Source organism: Pempheris klunzingeri, chromosome 5 (genome assembly GCF_042242105.1).
Source record: "Pempheris klunzingeri isolate RE-2024b chromosome 5, fPemKlu1.hap1, whole genome shotgun sequence".
NCBI lineage: Eukaryota > Metazoa > Chordata > Actinopteri > Acropomatiformes > Pempheridae > Pempheris > Pempheris klunzingeri.
Window position 1 is genome coordinate 20,208,768 of NC_092016.1, and position 20,493 is coordinate 20,229,260.

General features: G+C 42.5%; 1 protein-coding gene across 1 annotated transcript in view; it reads left to right on the forward strand.

The window, feature by feature from the left end:
* Nucleotides 1–19,720, forward strand: part of mical3a (microtubule associated monooxygenase, calponin and LIM domain containing 3a) — a 58,154-nt gene extending 38,434 nt beyond the window's left edge. The window contains exons 33-47 of the mRNA XM_070830015.1: nucleotides 1,052–1,126; nucleotides 1,268–1,381; nucleotides 1,474–1,553; nucleotides 1,638–3,690; nucleotides 3,776–3,870; nucleotides 4,189–4,353; nucleotides 5,519–5,569; nucleotides 6,406–6,513; nucleotides 8,028–8,121; nucleotides 8,982–9,032; nucleotides 10,062–10,112; nucleotides 13,101–13,166; nucleotides 16,008–16,107; nucleotides 17,396–17,469; nucleotides 17,566–19,720. Of these exons, the coding sequence (XP_070686116.1) occupies nucleotides 1,052–1,126; nucleotides 1,268–1,381; nucleotides 1,474–1,553; nucleotides 1,638–3,690; nucleotides 3,776–3,870; nucleotides 4,189–4,353; nucleotides 5,519–5,569; nucleotides 6,406–6,513; nucleotides 8,028–8,121; nucleotides 8,982–9,032; nucleotides 10,062–10,112; nucleotides 13,101–13,166; nucleotides 16,008–16,107; nucleotides 17,396–17,469; nucleotides 17,566–17,750 (3,362 nt within the window). The 3' untranslated portion in view covers nucleotides 17,751–19,720. The remainder of the gene's footprint in view (nucleotides 1–1,051; nucleotides 1,127–1,267; nucleotides 1,382–1,473; nucleotides 1,554–1,637; nucleotides 3,691–3,775; nucleotides 3,871–4,188; nucleotides 4,354–5,518; nucleotides 5,570–6,405; nucleotides 6,514–8,027; nucleotides 8,122–8,981; nucleotides 9,033–10,061; nucleotides 10,113–13,100; nucleotides 13,167–16,007; nucleotides 16,108–17,395; nucleotides 17,470–17,565) is intronic.
* The last annotated feature ends 773 nt before the right edge of the window (nucleotides 19,721–20,493 follow it).

The following is a 20,493-nucleotide window of genomic DNA, read 5'->3' on the forward strand; positions in this document are numbered from 1 at the left end:
CAACCTCTCATCCTACCCTTCAAACTTCCAAAATACGTATTTTATGGGTACTCAGAGAGTATACTGCACTGCAGTGTGATGTATTCCAGAAACAGATAGTTACAAAGGCTTGAAAACACTTATCATGTCAGTGTTTCTTGTCCTGATGGGTAATATGTGAGGTATTTCACTTATCTGCTATCACTGCCATTACATTTTGAACTAACCCGTAAATAGCTCGCACACATTTCAGATAATGAGGCTGTTGGGGTACTTTATGAACCGTTTTAAACTTAAATAAATGGAATGAGAGTCCTACATACACATTTCATTTCACAGGCAGCACTTGTGGTAGCTCAGACCCACTAGAGTCAGGTGTTGTGTCAATATTTGCCCGCGTACCCACCTGAACCAACGGCCTGTTTAGTGAATTTAGCAGAAGTGACTTTCAAGGTTGTGCTATTATTTCAAAAATGCATGAATTAACTATGAGGCTCATCACCATTTTAGGTTTGTTAGAAAAAAAATGTCTCTCCGGACAAATTCTGTTTACATGAGGGACATAATGTTTTGGTTATACTTTTGCTTGGTTCATTATCCATTTGCTGTTTTAAAAATGGATAGCTGCATGTACCTTTTTACTAATACTTGTCTGTGCCCGTCCATTGTTCACATTTATTTCCAAGTCCTCTTGTACATGATTTCATTTGTATGCGAAACTAATGTATGATTTTCTTGCCAGAAAACTTTCCTTAGAAAAAAAAAAAAGGATTTTGATTTTGAAGCCTTTTCATCCCTTTTCACCCTTCAATTTTTTCCCTATAACTGCGCTCCACTTTTCAAAATTGGTCTTGAAAGATTTCTTTTCATTAAGCGATCTTCTCTGAACTCTGGTGCTCTTTTCTTTTTGTATTTAGCCTGCAGTGAGAATTTCTGACAAAGGTTCAGTGCAGGTTAGGTTGTTTGGAAGGTGAAAAAAAATCTTATTAGAAATTATAGGTTATAAGTTATTTACTGGAGACAGAATGTGTAGCATGGTGACTCATTTCTTGCCATTTATTTGTCATGCCAGAGCCATGTGAGGATGAAGACCTGGAAGCAGAAGCAGACAGTCCCGATATGGAGCCTGGCACAGAAATGGATCAGGGTAGGTAGTCAATGAGTCTAACAAGTCTTTTGTTTTGGTTCACAAAGAACTCTGCTGCGTCACCATAAAGGAATTTAGATAAACACAGTTATAAAGCTGTGTAACTGTTTAATATTTCATAACATTATGTTTAAATTCCAGATGACATCCCCTCAGATGCAGAAGCTGAGGCCCGTTTGCATCAGTCAGAGCGTGCTGAAGTGCTCCCTGAGGAAGACAAGAAATCAGAAAGTCTGAGAGTGGTCTCCAGTTCTGGTACATGTTGCTAATAATTCCCCCAAATCTACCACTCAGATATATTTTAACATGTTTAAAATTCTGTGCCCTTTTGATTGTTTGTCCTTCAGAACCGTCCAGCGTCAGCAACATTCAGAAAGAGGATGTTGTTCTCTCTCCGCTAAAACCATCTCCAGAGCCAGAGACACAGGTGAGGTTATTCCACACTCATCAAGCTGAAGGTATGTGATGTTAGTTTGGACTGAATCTGGATCGTCTCTGTTTCTTTTTCCAGATAAGTCTGCTGAAGTCTCCTGGTTCCCGTTTTTTCCCCGAACCGTTCATACCTGAGGAAGCGAAGCCCGAGAGGACAACTCCATCTTCCTCAGCAGCAACCAAGAGTCCATTGTGCCCTTCACCTGTTCCAGTCCAGGATCCCCCCCCTGCCCCTTCTCCTACTCTTGCTGCCGCTGCTTCCCCTGTCAGTGTTCCTGCCACGTCTCCTGCCAGCCCAACCATCGGCTCTCCAGTCAAGCCGATCAGCGAGTCACCTGTCAAATCACCTGTCAGATCCCCTGTCAAGTCACCTGCTGACTACCCAATCCGCTCCCAGCCCACCCCCCTACCAGAGACTTGCACACCTAAATCTCCCGTTTACCCTCACCGCTCCATTTGCCCTCTCACGGGCAACCCCCTCTCACCAATCTGTGCTCAGCCTTTGTCCTGCCAGGAGCCCTCGTCACCCCTCAACTCCGAGTCTCCAGTCAGAACTCAGCCTGTCCCCGCAGTAACCTCGACGCCCATGACCAAAGCTGACAAGGCCACACCTGAGCCCTCAAAGTCCATCGATTCGTCAACGGAGGAAACATCTAAAAAGACAGATATCATTGAGGAATTTTGGTTAAAGAGTGCTGAGATCAGGAAGAGCCTCGGTCTGACTCCTTTGGACCGCAGCAGTAAAATCTTAGAGAAGAGTGCTGTTACGGCTCCGGAGGAGAACCCCACCCCTGTCAAGACACAGTCCCCAGAAGTGTCTGAGGAGCAGAAGCCCGCCTTTACCGGCCGTGCTGTCATTCGCAGACTCAACATTACTCTCGAGGGTCAGGTCATTACCCCCATTGCTCCTTCCGAGCTTAAGAGTAACGGCTCCGATAAGAGGGACCTCAGCAGCAGCTCTGGCTTGGGGTTGAATGGGAGCATGGCCACGAGCCAGACAGCAAACAGTGACAGCTACAACACGTCCGACTCCACCATGCTCACGCCGCCCTCCAGCCCTCCACCACCTGTGCCTGCCAATCAGTCTCCAGCCGTGTTCAGGCAGCAGAGACACCAGGTGTCCTGGAGCAACGGAACAGAAAAACCTCCACCTGAACGTGCCAAAGAGCCAGCGAAAACCACGAGTCCTGTTCCAGCTCCGAGGACCCAGCTGAGCCTCGGGGCTGGCCCCGTTCCCGCTCCAAGGAAAGTCTCCTCTCCTCAGGAAACTCCAGAAACGGCTCCAGCGGTTGTCTTGAGGGAGAAGAAGAAGCCACGACAGGAGCAGGCGAGGAAGTCGTTTGTGGAGACGGTGGAGGAGATTCCGTTTGCTGATGACGTGGAGGAGACCTACGATGAGCGGACACCAGAAACGAGCATGAACAAGTACTACACTCCTCCCACCAGCAAGCCCAGCAGGGACAAACCTCCCCTGCATCTGGCTCTAGCAATGGAAAACGGTAAACCCAATATCCCCGTCAACCCAGCCTTTAAGTCTCAGAGGGCGACCCAGTTCTCCCCAGAGGCCAAGGAGATCGCTGAGGAGAGGATAAGAGCCAGAGAAAAGTCTGTCAAGAGCCAGGCTCTAAAAGACGCCATGGCCAAGCAGCTACACAGAATGAAAGAATCTGACATAGACAAGGGTGCCTCACCTAAAGTGGCCTGGAGCGCAACCCCAGATTCTGCCGGAAAAAGCAAAAAGTCATCCGGATCTCCTAAGACATCAGCCGTGAAAGCTCTGGAGTCGAAGAAGGCTGAGACGTTACCCGAGCGTTTCTTCAGCAGCAACAAGAGTCTGGACAGCTCGGTGGCTTCATCGGACGGCTCCACCTCGAGCAAGAGCAAGAAACGAAGTTCCCTCTTCTCGCCGCGCAAGAATAAGAAGGAGAAAAAAGCCAAGAACGACAGCAGCAGGCTCTCCAGCACAGACGAGACGCCGCCCAAACACAAGTCGCTGTGGAAGGCCGTCTTCTCGGGGTACAAGAAGGACAAAAAGAAGAAGGATGATAAATCATGTCCGAGCACCCCGTCCTCGAGTTCCACCGCTCAGGACTCTGGGAAGAAGAGAGCGTCACCTCTTGGGAGATCATCGGGTGAGAAAAGAGTGGGTTTTAAATGTGATATTTGCTACATTTCTAAGAAGAAATCTCAAACAAATCTCTTTTTTTTTTGTGATAGACTTGAAATCACGCAGAAACTTGAGCTTCTCCGAGGACTCCGACCTGTCCTGTGATGACGTTCTGGAGAGATCCTCCCAGAAGTCGAAGGCGGATGTGAGTAACAGCAAACGCAGTCAGACATTTCACATTTTTGTCACTTGGTATTTAGACATGTTGAGCCTCGCAAAGCCGGCCTGAGCTCATTGTTGAGGAAACAATTTAGTCTCCAAAACCTCTTCTGACAATCAGCCGAGCGGACGAGTCGGCAAACAAGGGAGCGGTTTAGAGCACGTGTCAGTTTGGTCAGTTTGACAGTTTGATCTTGGTGTTGTGGAAAAAGGCTCAGTGAAACGAGACACGTCTGTTGCATCCATCTCTATTTTACTTCCTTAAAGAAACACTCTCCTTTTAAATAATCTCTCCTACTCCCAGCGGCACATGGACATCTTTGACCTTGTGTCGGGCATGCAGAAGGAAGCGATAAAGGAGGAGAAACTGGAGAAGGAGAGAAGGAGGGAGTTAAAGGAAAGAAAGAGGGTGAAAGAGACTCATAAGGAAAGAGTGGTTGATCGAGAAAAGGAGAAAGACAATGAGGAGGTATTGCTGCAGAAGGGGGTCAAATGATTTTGAATTTCATAAAAAAAAACGACCAGATTTTGCAAATATATTATATTATTATATTATATTATTATATTATTATTATTATATTATTAATTATATATATATATAGTATTCTACTAACTTTAAGTTCACAAAGTGTGTATCCAGCTTTTAGCCAGACCTCACATTAATCTTTAATAACAAATGTATCCATTTTCGAAGTATTGTCAGAACCAAGACTGTGTACATCTTTGCCCTCAGGTGATCCCAGAGCAAAACATGCAACCAAATCATGATAAAAACACAATTTTTCTTCTTCTTTTCGCGCCATAATATGAAACTATCAAATTCATGATCACATCTGGTAGAAAAGGTTATTAAATGAGTGAATTCCTTAAGCGGCTGGATTCATTAAATACATAGGTGGCAGAGGTTCTTTATTTTGCATCCATTTGGTCTGAAATTCAAAACGATTGTCTCCACTGCTGCTCGGTCTGTGTGTCTGTGCTTGTGTGTTTGTGTTTCTGGTGCTTTAGATAGAGTTCAGGGCCAGAGGCATGAATTCATTAACCATTTGTAAACACAGTGAAGGAACTCAGGCATGCTCCCATTCAGGTTTTTTTTTATTTTTTTTTATTTTGACCGTGCACACAAAGTATGAGCAGACATTTTTGTTATTCTTCAATAATATCGATCTGAATTTGGACTTTAAAGAGCTACAGTAACAGGAGGTTAAAGCTGTATCATGCCTGCCAGGTCATGCGTAATCCAATAAGAGCCCCCAGGAATCGTGTAGACTAGTCTCTAGTGACTGTTGTGGTGTTTATAGTGTTCCAGATCTGTGAGTGTGTTAGATATAGTCTCGTAAAAGAGTGTTGTAGACTTAGTACTGGAAATAACAGACCTCTCTTATTGTTTATGGTACGGTGGGTGTTTTAGAATCTCTATTGTTGTTTTGTTTGACTAATTTCTGATTAACATAGATATATAAAATGTTGCTGCATTTTTGTTTTGGTGTGGGATATTAACATTGCCTGTTTTGATTGTACCAGCTAAATAATTACTTTTTTTTTTGGACCAATTTAACATAATCATTAACCCATTTAATCATATCATCTGTATCATGTTTGTTTCCTCCCTTTTTTGTTTTGTCTTCCCCAAGTCTGTTTATGTCCCTCACGCACTGGCGTTCAAGAGATCGTACGCCACAAAGGTAGTATTACATACGTTCCCATTGATAACCCCACTCCCACCCCCAGCCATCCGCGCATGCGCCAGTTTTCCGTCATAACACCTTTCGCGCATCCGGCCCTAAACTAACCGTACTCTCTGGATGCATGTGGCAGTCTGACCGCAGCGCCCACTCACTCACTGCTGGATGTCCACCCTGTTAAAACATGACTCTGGTGGCTCGCTGCTCTGGTCACAATGATACCTTTGCATCTCTTGATATCAGGGGCTGTTCCTCTCTGACTGGTATGATATTAACCTGTCTACCTGTCACTGTAGCACTGTTTCTCCTCCAGTCTGGCTACTGGGTACTTTGACACTTTTTTTCCTTCAGCACTGTTTTCTCCCTCTACTGTTGTATAACAGCTTTTTATGTCCTCACAAGTCAAGCTAACGGGGGACAAATCCCTGCTTATTCACATACTGTATAACATCTTCCTTTACTGTATAACTTCTAACATCTTCCATCCATAATAGAATGGATGGAAGATGTTATAATGTGAGGAAAGATTAGAACTGCGAGAGCTACACTGAAGTTGATATATGTGTCCATTTTGTGTTCTAAGATGGTTTATGTCACCTTACCTTCAGATTGCAGTGTGTAGGCCTAGAGAAGCCTGTAGCTGTGAAGTTTTAAATATTCAGAGCTAGATTACGTTGTGCTAGTCAATGTTTTTCCTAGTCAGAGCTTCCCCCTCCTCCCCTGGTCGGTTCCTCTGAAGGGCCAGGGCCCCATGGAGTCAACACCACATGGTGGCAGCTTGTTAGTAACCGACTTCTCTGACCCATTTTTTTTTTTAAATTCTATTATTGCATCAGAAAACCTACACAGAAGAAGAGCTGAATGCCAAGCTGACACGAAGGGTCCAGAAAGCTGCACGCAGACAAGCCAAGCAGGAGGAACTGAAGAGGCTGCACAGAGCCCAGGTAACGGACTTTTGATGATCCTCTTGGTGAAGCCTATTTATGTCATGCATGTCAAACTATTTTAAAACTAACTGGGCTATGTCGATACGGTTGGTGGTACGCTAGAGAGGCTCCATAAGTATTGTGTTTTATTTTCCTTCTTTATTTACCATATGGTCACTCTAATGTGACTTAACCCTTTTGGAGTGCGGCCAAATTCATCCTTTCGCCAGGAAATCCACAGTGATTGATGTTGTAACTTTGCAGTCAGGCTTCCAGTGCACTGACTCAGCACTAAGCCACAGCTAAAGTCTGTTGTCCTTGAGCTGTGGGTCAGCCTGCCTGAATTTTGTTGCCTTTTAGTGGCGATTTGCAGAACCCAAGCGGTGCTTCCTGCTTAGCTCCTGTTGCTGCACTGCACTGATAAAGTTCAGCACTGAGGAAGTAAAGAGTCTGAGGGGAAAAACATTTTAAACTAAGCCGTGTCTGTTCATTATCGACACCTCCTTACGTGACTTTACCCACGATGAACCAAATTTCAGTAATCAAATCCTACACAATCACATTCAGCTCAATAGGACCGCATCTCACGTGTCTACTGTTCAGAACACACTAGACATGAGATATTAAAGGTGATTCTCCTTTTCACCGAAGGAGTGTCTGTGAACTAAATTTGCCAATAGACATGCGAAACCCATGTGAACTAGTTGTAACTGGGTTTACATGGATCACTTAACGACATCATCTTTATTTATTGCGCACTTAGTATTTCTGGTAGGTAATAACTGATAATAGCTACGATAAGAGAGAATGGCTGTAATCTGAATTATGATTCTTTATACAAAGGCTGTGCTACTTAAAGGGTCAAAGGTCTCATTTAAATAGTATGTCTCTCAGGTTAGCACTGGTTTACTTTGTTCCTCATAGCATTAGTTTAATAGTGGGTAGAAGAAGTGAAAGTCGAATCTTGGCTCGTTGTACCCGCTGCTTTATATCGCTCTGTGGCCTGTCACATTCACTGACAGTTCCTCCACTTCTTTGATACTTGCCACTGATCCAGCGATTAAGACAAAGTGCTCTTCCACCTGGAACTGATTTTGATTTCGCTGACTCCCCTGTATCTATTATTGTATACAACCCTAACCCTGTAACCTGCCACCCCCACTGCCAGTAACAAGTGAGAGTGTGGCATGAGAACTACACAGTTTAAGCGAAAACTGTTAATTAGTATTTGGCCATCGGAACAGGCTCACGTACTTGTCGACAATACAGTTCTAATTAGAAGTACACCTGTTGCTCCCTGAGGCATTTATTTTTAATAAGGGTAAGCTGTGGTATCAACTGAATGTCAGAGGAAGCCTCTGCAGCCGTCTCCTGCAGAAAGGTTCGGGACAAATGGGTCGTAATTAGCGGTAGATATTATTCTGTGCACCCATGTGAGATAACTCAAATTGCAAATAATGCACTTGTGCCTCTGCGGTTACATTTCCGTGCATTTCTCTAATAATGTGATTCTAACCTGCTTGTCTATTCAGATCATCCAGAGACAGTTGGAGCAGGTGGAGGAGAAACAGAGGCAGCTGGAGGAGAGAGGCGTAGCTGTGGAGAAAGCTCTGAGAGGAGAAGCAGGTAACGGCTCATCACTTACATCCTCATTCACCTTTTATTTTTTCTTAATCAACCTGGCCAGTAATGCTACTGCAGATAGACATAATGCCGGTGCTCGGTGAACTATAGGGCGTAGTAAGTTTCAGAACATTTCCAGCTCTTATTTTTTATTACAGCTGATTTACTGTATGTATAACGACTTAATGCTGTTTTTGTGTCAATGCTGGCTCCCCGAGACCATGTTTTATCTCTATATGATATGAGCTAAGTAGAGTTCTAAAGGGAATAACAATAATATCGATGATTAGGATGATGCAATCTAAGAGTTAGCAATACCTCAGAAAAGCAGTCCCTCTGCAGCCATTTAGACTGTGTCAAATTCACAGTCTGCATTTACCGTTTATTCACTTTCACACATTTCAGCACTTAGACTTGTGTGCAGAAAGACGCGTCTCCTTCTCCAAAGTAATAAACCGAAATTGTTCTTAACAAGGGACTATCACAGACAATATACTAGCGGGATGAAGACTACATTATTTGTTAGGGGAGCAGCACAGTTCATTATTTGGTGCAGCGTGTGAAGCAGGAAAAGGGCTCCGTAGCAATAACACATTATAGTGAGTGAGTTTTGTACGTCAGTAAGGCACTGAGGTTATCCATTATAGACATGACAGTGCATTCCATCCTAATTCACTTAATGGTGACGATAACAGAATTGAAATAGAAGCTTTTATCATGCAAATGCATTCACGTAAATGCATCTCTTTAAATTCGGCCATTATCCCACCAACCAAACGACTATTTACTTTTCCCATCAGCTGTTTCTGCAGTGATGTTGTCTGAGTATGTTTTAACTTGTTTACCACTTTACTCTCTTAAAGGATTGTATAAAGGTACTTATACATTACCCAAACAGCACAAAAGAAGATCAGGTATTAGATTTACTATAGTTACCTCCTTTTTTTTTTTTTTTTTAATGACATGTGACACTGTTATGTAGGCTCCATCTGTGGTGACACACTGCAACAGTTCTCCATCTCTGAACATGTTGATCTTTGTCCGTTCATAACATGTCCGCCATCGTCAGTCCGAGCTGCATGCGATCAGGAGAATGTGTGTCCCGACATAGATTTGTGTGTGCTCATTCTGGGTGTGTTTTGTCTCCTTCACTGCCTCTCAATGAGGAGAGTGTCTGTACTCTGATCAACACTCAGATCACGAAACGTTTCATAAATGCAATCAGAACGTAAGAAATCCAATATAAATTGGCTTGCTGGTTGTCGTCTTATTAAAATATTTGCTGTGGCTGAGTGACTTGATACAGATATTTGTTGAGATCTTACCTATTATGTTTTTTTTATTGTGGTGAGTAATAACTATCCAGAGTTGTTTCTGACTTTATCTGTCGCGCTCAAAGGTCTCACTAAACGCTCAGCTGCACTCTCAGTCTGATGTGAATAAGTATTAAATTATTAATTTACTGAAATCAGACACTGGTGCACATGGATTGGATTGTACATAACTAGAGAAAATTCTTGCTGTTTGAACTAATTACAGCTGAACGCAAGCTACACACACACACACACACACAGACAAAAAAAAAAATTCAATTCCATCGACTTGTCAGCACACAACACATTACAAGCGTTTTGTGATATTAAGCAGACTGAGCCAGTAAACAGCAATACAGCAAATCTATGTTTCAGTCTGAACGTTATTTTTGGAAAATGCCATGTAGCATTGTACAGCCTGACTGTATTTTGCACTGTGGTGAGTACTGACGGACTCTCTTTGTTCTGAGTGTTGCTGCAGTGTGTATGTGTGTGTGTCAGAAAATGTTTGCAAGAACACGCATGACTTGCTGTTGTTGGAGAATTGTGTGTGTGTGTGTGTGTGTTTGTGTGCCCAGTTTGGGGCCATGTGAAATAACTCCTATCTCTAATATATCCCTGTCATTGTAGACTATTGGGGAGATTCTAATTACAGTGAAATCCTGGACTTGCATCTGGGCGGTATGTATTTCAAATCTGTCGCTTTAAACTAACCTAATGGCTAACCCAATCTGTCCCTTACTCCCTTTTTTTTTTTTTACTACTTGAGCTTTGTACCCCTCATATCTACCTTGATTTGGCTGACTGGCTAGCTGGCTAATTGGCTGGCTGGCTGGCTTTTAGCCTCATTGCAATACTTTCTGCTCCTATAAATCCCCCTCCCTCCACCCGTCTCCCTCCACCCTTACCGGGTTTCTAGTTCAGACACTCTATACATCAAACAGAGATCAGACACTCTGGCTCATGCTGTCCTCTTAAGATCGTCTTTGATCTCAATAAACTTATAAATGATAAATGAGTGAATTAATGAGTAACTTTTGTCACTCCTCGGCACACAGACTGTACAATGCAAACTGCAGCACAGACGCAAACGGCAACACATTGCCGAGACAGAAATCCAAATATACATTCTTGCATTCAAAGAAACACTGTGCCTGTGCTGAGGACCACTCCAGCACAGGCGAGGAAACAAAAATAGTTACACGATGAAACTTAAGTAAATAATGCACTGGCACTGTTGACAGTATATTTTTATACTACATCCACAACATGCTCATCAAACATGCCTCAATAATACATAGTTTCATAAAGTCAATGCGTCATTTGTCAACAAGAATCATTAAAAGCAGCAGCATTGATGGTTGAGAAAGCAATAATGACTGTAAATGAACTGGGTTATTGTCTGTGTTTTGCTAATTAAGATAAGATAAGACAAACCTTTATTCGTCCCACATTGGGAAAAATTGTGTAACACTGTATTTAAATATTACAGCTGTATTGATATTCTGAGACATCCGAACTCTTGGTTTGTCTCTTCTTACCTAGTCGGCCAAATTATGTTGATAATATAATCTTTGTTTGTGCCAAACTGATAAGAAAAAGCACACTAACGTGCAAAAGAGACACCACTAGACACACACACACACACACACACACACACACAGTGAAAGTATTGTATAACCTGCCCTGGACTGACTCATACTAAACTGCTGGCATGGCTCTTAGCTTCCCAGAGCTCCTTGCTGCTGTAGTTCTGTCCTGTGGTCCCACCAATGGCTCCCCTGACTTTCTCATACCTGCTCAGTTGCATAACTCCCCCGAGTGTGCGTGCCTGTGTGCTAAAAGGCAATGTTGCAAACCTTGACCCTCATTATGTCTGAACTGTGTTTGGTCAATAGTAACAGTGCTCGCCGTGTCTGGGTGAGATGTCTCGTGGTATCTGTTGTTAATCCTTGACTGTGGCCTCGTTTGAATATGAACGGAATGCATCTTTTCTTCCTCCTGTCTGCTGTGAAGGCTGCGGGCTTTTTGTTTGGAAGCGACGTTTCCCTTATAGTTTTTCAGTGTCTGTGGAATCCCTCAACATTAGTGGGGGAAAAAAGGTGCATTTTCTCATATTTGAGCAGGGCCTGTGCCTCTGTGTGGTTTTGTCCTGCTGGTTGTTGTCACTCATCAGATGGGAGATTGCGTGGAGTTTTGAGATGAATCTATGGACACAACAGAAGTTTTCCTACCTAATGGGTTGACCAGGGTTATTACAGGGACATGACGTTTTCTTTGGGTCACTCTTTCGGTCTTTGCAACTGGATGCTGTCATCCTATAGTGCTCTGAATGTGTTTATGATGGAGGATTCCTGCCAGCGTTTTGACTGAATAGCAGGCTGTAAGATCAGCAAGGTTGTATTTGAGTCCTACAGAGGGCACTAAAATACAAGCCAGGATCAATATATCTGTAGATTAAATACATAAAATCTGTTAGTTTAATATAATTTCCCCAATATTTTAATCCTCTACTTTAATAGCTGTACAATTTAGGAATTACAGAGCGTTAAGAGCTATCGATGCAATTCATAACCATATTTGCATGATTTGGCAGAGCCGTTTAAAACTTTCTCAGGCCCGCTCTGTCCAAAACAGATATTCTGATCTTCCCAACATAAGTTAACTTTTTTCTCTGTGATAGTCCCTTGTAGTAATTATTCTCCCAGTTCAATTTCCCACCAGCCTGAGAGCACGGTGCCTGCCTCCAATTTGGGTCATGTAATGGTAAAAAGCCGTTTCCCCCAGTTATCTGCATGTTCTCCCCGCATATTCTTCACTTTAAACTTATTTAACAGTCTTTAATTATTTTTGAGGTTTATTAAAGTAGTATCCGCTATCTGTGATCTTACTTTTGTGAGAAAATCCGCTTCGTGGATGCATATTAGAAAAAGTCCTAATTTGCACTTCAGTCGTAGCCAAACTTCAAAAACCACCACACTGGCAACTAAATGAGCCGGGTGATCTAAACATGCTCAAGTAGTGTTTACAAGGAAAGGCTGAAACATCTTTAAAGAAGAAGCAATTATCTGCGCCTGCGAGGGAGATTGATCTTCTGTGATCAATAATGGCTTTAATAATGGGATTAAATCATTTTGTGTACCGTGATGCACTGTGTGTGGGCTACTGCCATTTCATAATGCAGAGTGCTGTTGCCCAGCTGAAGGTAATGTGAAGAAGTGCAGATGAAAGATCAAACAGGAGGATTATTTTCCCTTTTTGTGCTCCAGGTTTTCTGTCTTCTCCAGTTTCCTTTTCCTATTTTTACCCCTTTTTTCATCCTTCACACCTCACAGCTGATCTCTCCCACCTCCTCTCTCTAGGTGATTTGTCTTCTCCCTTTCACAGTGCTCCTGCTCTCTTTTGATTTTCTCCTCAATGTTCTTTCTCCCTCATCACGCCCCTCTTTCTGCTCCTCACCCTTCTCCTTTCCCCTCCACCCACACTCTGTCTCCTCCACTCTTTTCCTCTCTGCTCCTCCTTCTGCATCACTCTCTCTCTCTCTGTCTCTCTCTCTGTGTCTCTCTGTCTCTCTCTCTCTCTCTGTCTCACTCGCTCTCTCTGTTTGACGCCCACCACTGCACCCATCTACGTCACTCCCTCACACTCTTTCCCTCTGTCTTGTGGAAGTTGAGCCCTTTGTGGGGATGCCACGCCGAAGACCCCTCTCCTTCTGCCCCTGCTGTTCCCCCGAAGGTAACGTAACCTCGCCGCCTCTGTTGACGGTTGTGGCGGGTTACCATGGCAACCGTATGGATCTCCAGGACCGGGCTACTCCCTTGCGCCCCCCCCGCCCGCCTCCACCCCCTCCTCCCCCATACCGGCCCTCCCTCTCCTCTTCCTGTCCTCACCGTTTGTGTGTGATCTGGCTCAGTAGATTTCCCCAGAATGTTCCCAAAACTCATATTTCACTATTTAGGCATTTATCATGAGGAAATTGATTAAAGATGCTACAGAAAAGCAAAAAAAAAAATATATCTACATTCCATCACAATTTTGTTCACTGCATCAGAATGTATGCTGTTAAAGCCAGTTGGTCATTTTTTAGACTTGTTCACCATGACTGTACAGAGTTGTTTTATATGGATTGAAGTCAGAGCGAGACTTTAACTTTTGACTCCAGTGTTGTAGTAATTGGCTCCCACAGGGTAGATGTTCCAGGCCTGGCCAGGTATATTTTAGGGTTACATAATGTGTATTCTATACAATCCATTGTGAGCTTTGAAAGGCGCCCTAAAAATAAAATGTATTATTATTATATTATTATAAGCTGAGACCCAGTGAAGTGATGCAGTCAGTTACTTATCTGGGTAATAAGCTGGTTAGCCGTGCATGCTAACGCTTGCAGGTCATGTTAAAGCACACAAAGGTGCACTCTGGCTCTTGGTGTTTTTGGTTCTGTAAAAGGCTAAAAAAAGACTCTACCATCCAAGCTATTTCAATATTTTAGTAGAGCTCTCCCTGGAGTGTAGTTCACACTGTTTTAACATGAGGAGACATCCAAAGGTTGACAGGCCTGCAGTGCACTGCTGTCAGACTGGGATACTTTTTATTTAGCGGAGTGGGTAAAAAAAAAAAGACACAAAATCACTGATAGCTGCTGATCATCAAAACTATCGTTTCACTATATTGTGTCATTTCAGTATGTGAAATGTGACATTTTCCAGAAAAAGCAAATGGTCCATTTTAGCCCGTCAGCAGCAGAATACATACTGATGCATATAGTGTATGTTGTAGTGAATATCCTCATTTAGCCACACGAGCATGGTGTCTCAGGAAATGGAGGTAGATTAAAGATCTTTTTCCTATTACTCTAAGTAAGTGCAGTCACTCAAAGGGGAAACTACTCTGCTCTGGTGTGTTTTTACTCAACAGCATGTGATCTGTTTTCTGTTTAGCTAAAGTGTAAAGCTGCGTAGTCCGTTGCAGTCTCCGTTTTTTGCAGTTGTTTTTTAGGAATTCTGACTCCTATCCCTTAGATATGTCATGAAATCATAAAATGATAATAAAACCGAGCCGCGAAGACCCGAGACATGGCTAGCTCGCAGCCAAGTTTGTGGTTCAACGAGTGAGAAACTTGCATGGTGTGATGGTTTGTTATAAATATTCAAATCTTGCACAAAACAAGTCTTAAAAAATGAATGGTTCGTCTGGTTTGTTCCTGAGTCTAACATCTGTCAGTGGAAATTTTGCCTGAGCCTCTAATCCGTGTAAAGATCCATGCTTTTGTTTTTGTGTGCAAACTAGTTTTTTCTTCCTTTTTATTTCTGTTTTCAACTTGCACCGGTTGGTCTTCTCTCCTTTGTGTTGGGAGCCTTGGGCTGAGGGTTGGTGGCGGTGGAACCGGTTGAAATAGAGAAAAATAAAAAACCCTTTAAAAGAATAGGTTTGCAAACTCAGCCTGGCTTTTATAATTCCTCCTGTGTCTCAGTGTTTTTTGTTCCTCTCTAGTGTGAGCAACTCTTCTCCAGCTTTGCCTCTCTGTCCCCTTTCTGTTAATTAGCGAAAACCAGCCCACAAGACCACAACCATGCGATTTATGTGTGTACAATGTTTTTCCTTTTCATTTTGCAAGAGCCTCCTCTTCCCCAGCTAAGTATGTCACGCTGCATTGAGGTTTGCCTTCAGGTGTTTCATTGAAACGGCTTGGCTCCACCTGCTACAGTTAGATAAACGAACGGGATGCATCGCCCCGGCACCAGACTTTTCCAAGCATGCTTCAATAGACTGGTCTTCTCCTGCAGTACCTACTGTACGCAGAGAAGTGTGCAGCTGTTCTGCGCTCAGGCTGATTGTGCTTAATTTTGAAGACTGCACATCCGCAATGCATGCTGCCAGCACCGAACATGCTTTTACCCTGAGGCAGAATTAATAGAGGAGTGTGAACTTCGCTATTGGTCTCAGTGATAAGTCATCCCATGAACGTTTGACCTTGTTATTGAATATGTAAAGACAGTGGAATAATTCATGCATTTTTTACCAGTCCTCAAACGGCTCAGCATAAATGGGGTCTAAAAGGATTTTATTTCTGCTGGAGGGTAAATATGTGGGCAGGGGAGGTTATAAAATTTCCATAGGTCCTTGGATTTACTTTGCTGTAATGTCTTAGCTACTGATTGGTTTGTTTGTGTTGTTTCTAACTACCCATCCCTCCTGAAAAAGGAAAAAGAAAATGGATAGGAGGAGGTAGTTGCTCCCAAACAGCAGCTTTGTCAGACACAGTGTCCAAACTGGGTAACACAAACTCTTTTTGCAAAAACAGGTATTGTCTGTTTGTGCGTGCGTGTGTGTGGATGCACTTTCCACAAAGTTGAAACCTGTATCTCCACGCCATCTTCTGTGCGCCATCTATAAGTATGGCGCTGACTGGCCACGTTGGTGTCGAGTTCATCCTCCCACCTCACCATCCCTCAGCGAGGACATCCTGGCTTGGCTGTCATTGCATTGCCTGTGTCAGTCCTTGTCTGTGTGACATCGGTGTCGTCTCTCAGCCATCTGGCCTCTCACTCCCACTGTGTGCTTCCTCCTCTCCTCCAGGCATGGGCAAGAAGGACGATCCCAAGCTAATGCAGGAGTGGTTCAAGCTGGTGCAGGAGAAAAATGCCCTCGTCCGCTATGAGTCAGAGCTCATGATATTGTAAGTACATTAGTTGAGTTGTGGAGATGGATAAGCTAATCAATGAGCTGATGCATCAAAGGTGCTTTTCATTTTCCAGAAGCATGGCTCCACTGTGAGCTATTGGCTGCTAAGTCTTTTGTTTTATTCTCCGTTTTATATTTTCATGTAGGTGCACTTGTATGTATCAGTGTATCACTTCAGAACTGAAATGCTACAAAACACCATAGAAACGTAGTAAAAATTGCTATAAATTGGTAAACAAGACCAGATACCTATAATCACAGTAAGCTGTACTTTCATTAGATTAACATTCATCACCTTCAGCTGCACTTTATCAGGCTCAGCTGTTGTTTAGCCTCAGCTGTGCTTTGACGTCAGTGTTAAGATCATCTTGGTAACATGCATACAGTTAGCTTGGTACTGTGGTATGCTTATCTTGCTGTTTTAGCATTATTCTCTCATCTCTAAGTACAGCTGAGGCTGTTGGGAATTGGGTGGTAAAATTGTAGAGCTATCTTCCTATGAAGACTCGGCCAAGTGGAACATTTGGCACTATAGGGAGGTCAAGGGATCACCAGTGTCATGAGGATTGCAGCGGGTGTTGAGATATTTCACTCTGAACCAAACAGCAGTGAACAGATCCCAGAGCCTCTGTAACACAGTGTGTAACACAGGGGTGTCAAACTCATTTTAGTTCAGGGGCCACATACAGCCCAATTTGATCTCAAGTGTAAAATCATAGTATAATAAAAAATGTTTTTGTTTTAGTGCAAAAAAGTACAAGTACATTCTGAAAATGTTCAGATTTAATGAACTATCTTTTTACAAACCATTATGAACGACCTGAAATTTCTTTACAAAAATAAGTGCAATTTCAACAATATAATGCCTCAGTTTATCATTTACACTTTGCAAAGTCATCCCCTGGGCCGGTATATTTGATTATAATGTAGGTAATATTATCAATATTACATAATGTATTTTAAAAAGGTTGTTATCCCATAATCATAATAATTTCAAATGCAATAATATGAAGTGGTATCACATTTGCATTCTATTCAGAAAGACAACTTTATTACATTGTGACAAATCCTTAAATTATTCAGTGTTATCTCATCATCAGAAACTAAAAGCAATTATATTAACTCTGAATCTGCTTTTGAACAACTATGTTTTTTTTTTTGTTTTTTTTTAAATCCTGCCTCAATAAATAAAGACACAGCCAAAAAATACAAATCTTGAAAGTGACAATTTAGAAGTAAGTCAAACTGAGTGCATCCATCTTTTTTTCCTCTGTGTCCCAAAGTGCCAGAGAGCTGGAGCTGGAGGACCGACAGAGCCGACTGCAGCAGGAACTCAGGGAGCGAATGGCTGTGGAAGGTGAATGCAGGAGCCCAGTCACTTAAGCTGTGAACGTATAGATCTGTATAATATGCTCCGTCTCTTTAACTCCTGGCTTGCCCGTTTCTCTCTCAGACCACCTGAAGCCGGAGAAGGAGCTCGCTCAAGAGAAGCAGATCCTAAATGAGATGCTGGAGGTGGTGGAGCAGCGTGACGCCCTGGTGGCCCTCTTGGAGGAGCAGAGGCTTCGGGAGAAGGAGGAGGACAAAGACCTGGAGGCAGTCATGCTCTCCAAAGGCTTCAACCTCAACTGGGCTTAAGAGGAGTGAAATAATTGCTCATCAAAAGAGCTGACTCATGATATCCGGCCTCTGCTCCGCGTGGTCATCTTTGATCAGAATAGTCTGCTGAACACCTGCAGCAGTGAATGTGTAAAGAGTCCCCCAACACACACACACACACACACACACACACACACACACACACACACACACACGGCTGCCTCTGACATTGAAGCAGTCTGAAACGTTTACATATCCTCTGCCCAAAGGCAGTCCTAGTTAATCACTTTGCGGTTTTGCTTGCTCTCTCTCTGTGGGTGGAGAGGAGAGTACATTCACAGCTTTATTGTCCCAGCCTTGAAGTGGATCCTCTCATGGGAGGGGCGAGGGTGGGGGTGAATGTTTGAAGACTTGTTTCGTTCTCGATTGTCTAAAGGGAAGAATGCAGTTCGGTCCTGCTGATGTAAAGGAATTGTAAAGAATTGTGCTTTTGTGTATAGTCGTGTAGAACAAGTCACTTTTTCAGCGGACGAGGCTCCTCTGTTTCCCATAAAGGACTGCTACAGAGGCGGGTTTCAATGCTGGAGCGACGTCTTCAGTTTCAATCTCAGATTCTCCTTTTCAGTCTGACTGTGTGAAGGACATCCTCTGCTGAAGCTGCCTTTCTATCCAGTGACAAACTGACCGTCTCGCATCCTAATGACCCACACAGATGCTTTTCTCCCCTCCTTTTTTTCCCCCTCGCAGAGTGTTTAGTGATTCAACACTAAGAATCCATTAAATACGGCCATGCTTTTTTTTTTTTTTTAAATGTATTTATTATGTTTGTTTGCTTTTAACAGATAAACAGATTTTGTTTGTTTTGCCTTCACAGGAGAGTGCCCAGAATCTCATTATCTTGCGCCCATAAGCCATTGCATGTAAGGAATGAAGGCTGCAGACAAATAGAAGAACTTAACCTTGTCTTTGATAGCTAGGGCATAGAATACAGACTACATGCTATATATGAATGCTTCACCTGCCTCGATAATGATGGGCCTCTCCGTGATGTGCTGTTCACTGTATATCACACTGACAATTAACGTTTACAAATGCTCGTCCATATTCAATATTGGATGTTTCGTAATACGGTAATCCGTAGCGAAGTGAACCAACTATTGAAAGTATTCATCTCGGAGGGAACTGCTTCCTACCGCATATTAACTTTGGGATGTTATTATTAATGAAGCTGATTTCTCTGTTGCTAATGGGAGATCAGAGTAGCTCACAATACTCATTTTATGCAACAGGTCTGTCTCTGTTGGTAGATATACTGCAAAACCTGAGGAGCGCACCACAAGAACTTACACACTACACAACACTTACATCAGTATATGGCAGTGTTAATACTTTACCCTTCAACAAGATGCCTTTTTCATTTTCATCCTCTACATTTAATTTATGTTTTAATTTTTTCTGAGTTGACTTGTTTTTGAGGTAGTCACACACGTGTATCCCACTGGAACTCAAGATTTTTACTCGTCTTTTTTTCAAATACTTTTATACTGCAGGTCCCCAAGCAAACAAATCAGATGATTTTAAACGGGGTGCTCAAGAAATGCAAAGTGCTTCATGAGCACGTTGCATCCAACAGGAACATTATGGTTTATGTGGTGGGCAGTCAAATCTGATAGCCTTTTCGACAACTGTAAAAATCCAGGTGGTCACTACTTTACAGCACAGAAACACTAGAGGCTATATTTATGACTTGGTATGAGCTGTGAATAAAAAAAAAAAAGTTACATAATTTTAAGGGTTGTTGTTTTAGATGGTGTGTGATAAGTTTGACATGATTGTATTGATATTTATTAACATGTGTGCAAACTGTATTATATGTAAAGAAAATGGATCCTAATTTTTAAACTGTTCTGTTGACACATGACTTGTAATGTAAATGCTTCATGTAGCTAAAATGCATAGGGGTGTTGGATGTATGCTGAAAATGGCAATAAAACAATGCAGTTCTTTTACATGTTTGCCCACTAAAATCTCACTTTTTAATTATATGGGTTTTGTTTTTTTTTATCTTACGATTGTGAACCACAGTTGTGACCTTAAACAGACTGAAAACAGAAATTTTTGCCTTAACTTTTGCCCCATCTGACTACAGCTCTTTCTGTCTCTACTGCCATTACCATTACCTCTCCTAATAAATGATTAGGCTAAAATCTGTTTTATTTCTGCTGAGATTATGAGATACTGCAACACAGAGATTAACTATTACCCCAAATCTATGTAGGTGGTTTATGTAATGCAGTTAGGCTTCACTGGTTTAGAAATGTGGTAGCATTTAAATTTTGTAGCATTGTAATCCAACACTTGGGAACTCACAATTACAGAATAAAGTTATATTGTTAGTCCCAAGTGTCAACCATCAGAAATGTGGATATCTACATTTCTCACAGAGCACACAGTGTAACTTTTTCATCGACCCTCCCGTGTCTTCTATTACAAATGTCCCCAAGCCGAGATGTCTCCGATAACATCATCAAGGGGTTATTCTCTCATAACCTTTGATGTCAACAAGGTCAGTTTCGTCTGACTGTAAATCTCCTCCAGAGACACAGAGGAGTTTTATTTTCTCAGTCTGATCAGACCTCTTCAGGACAAATAACCTAACCTGAAATTACCCCTAAAACCTTGAAAAAGCCAAACAAAGTGGAAACAACAAATAAAAACCGCATTGCACAACGCAGATTAAAAAGAAGCACACACGAAGCAGTTTATTGTTGAAAGCTTACTT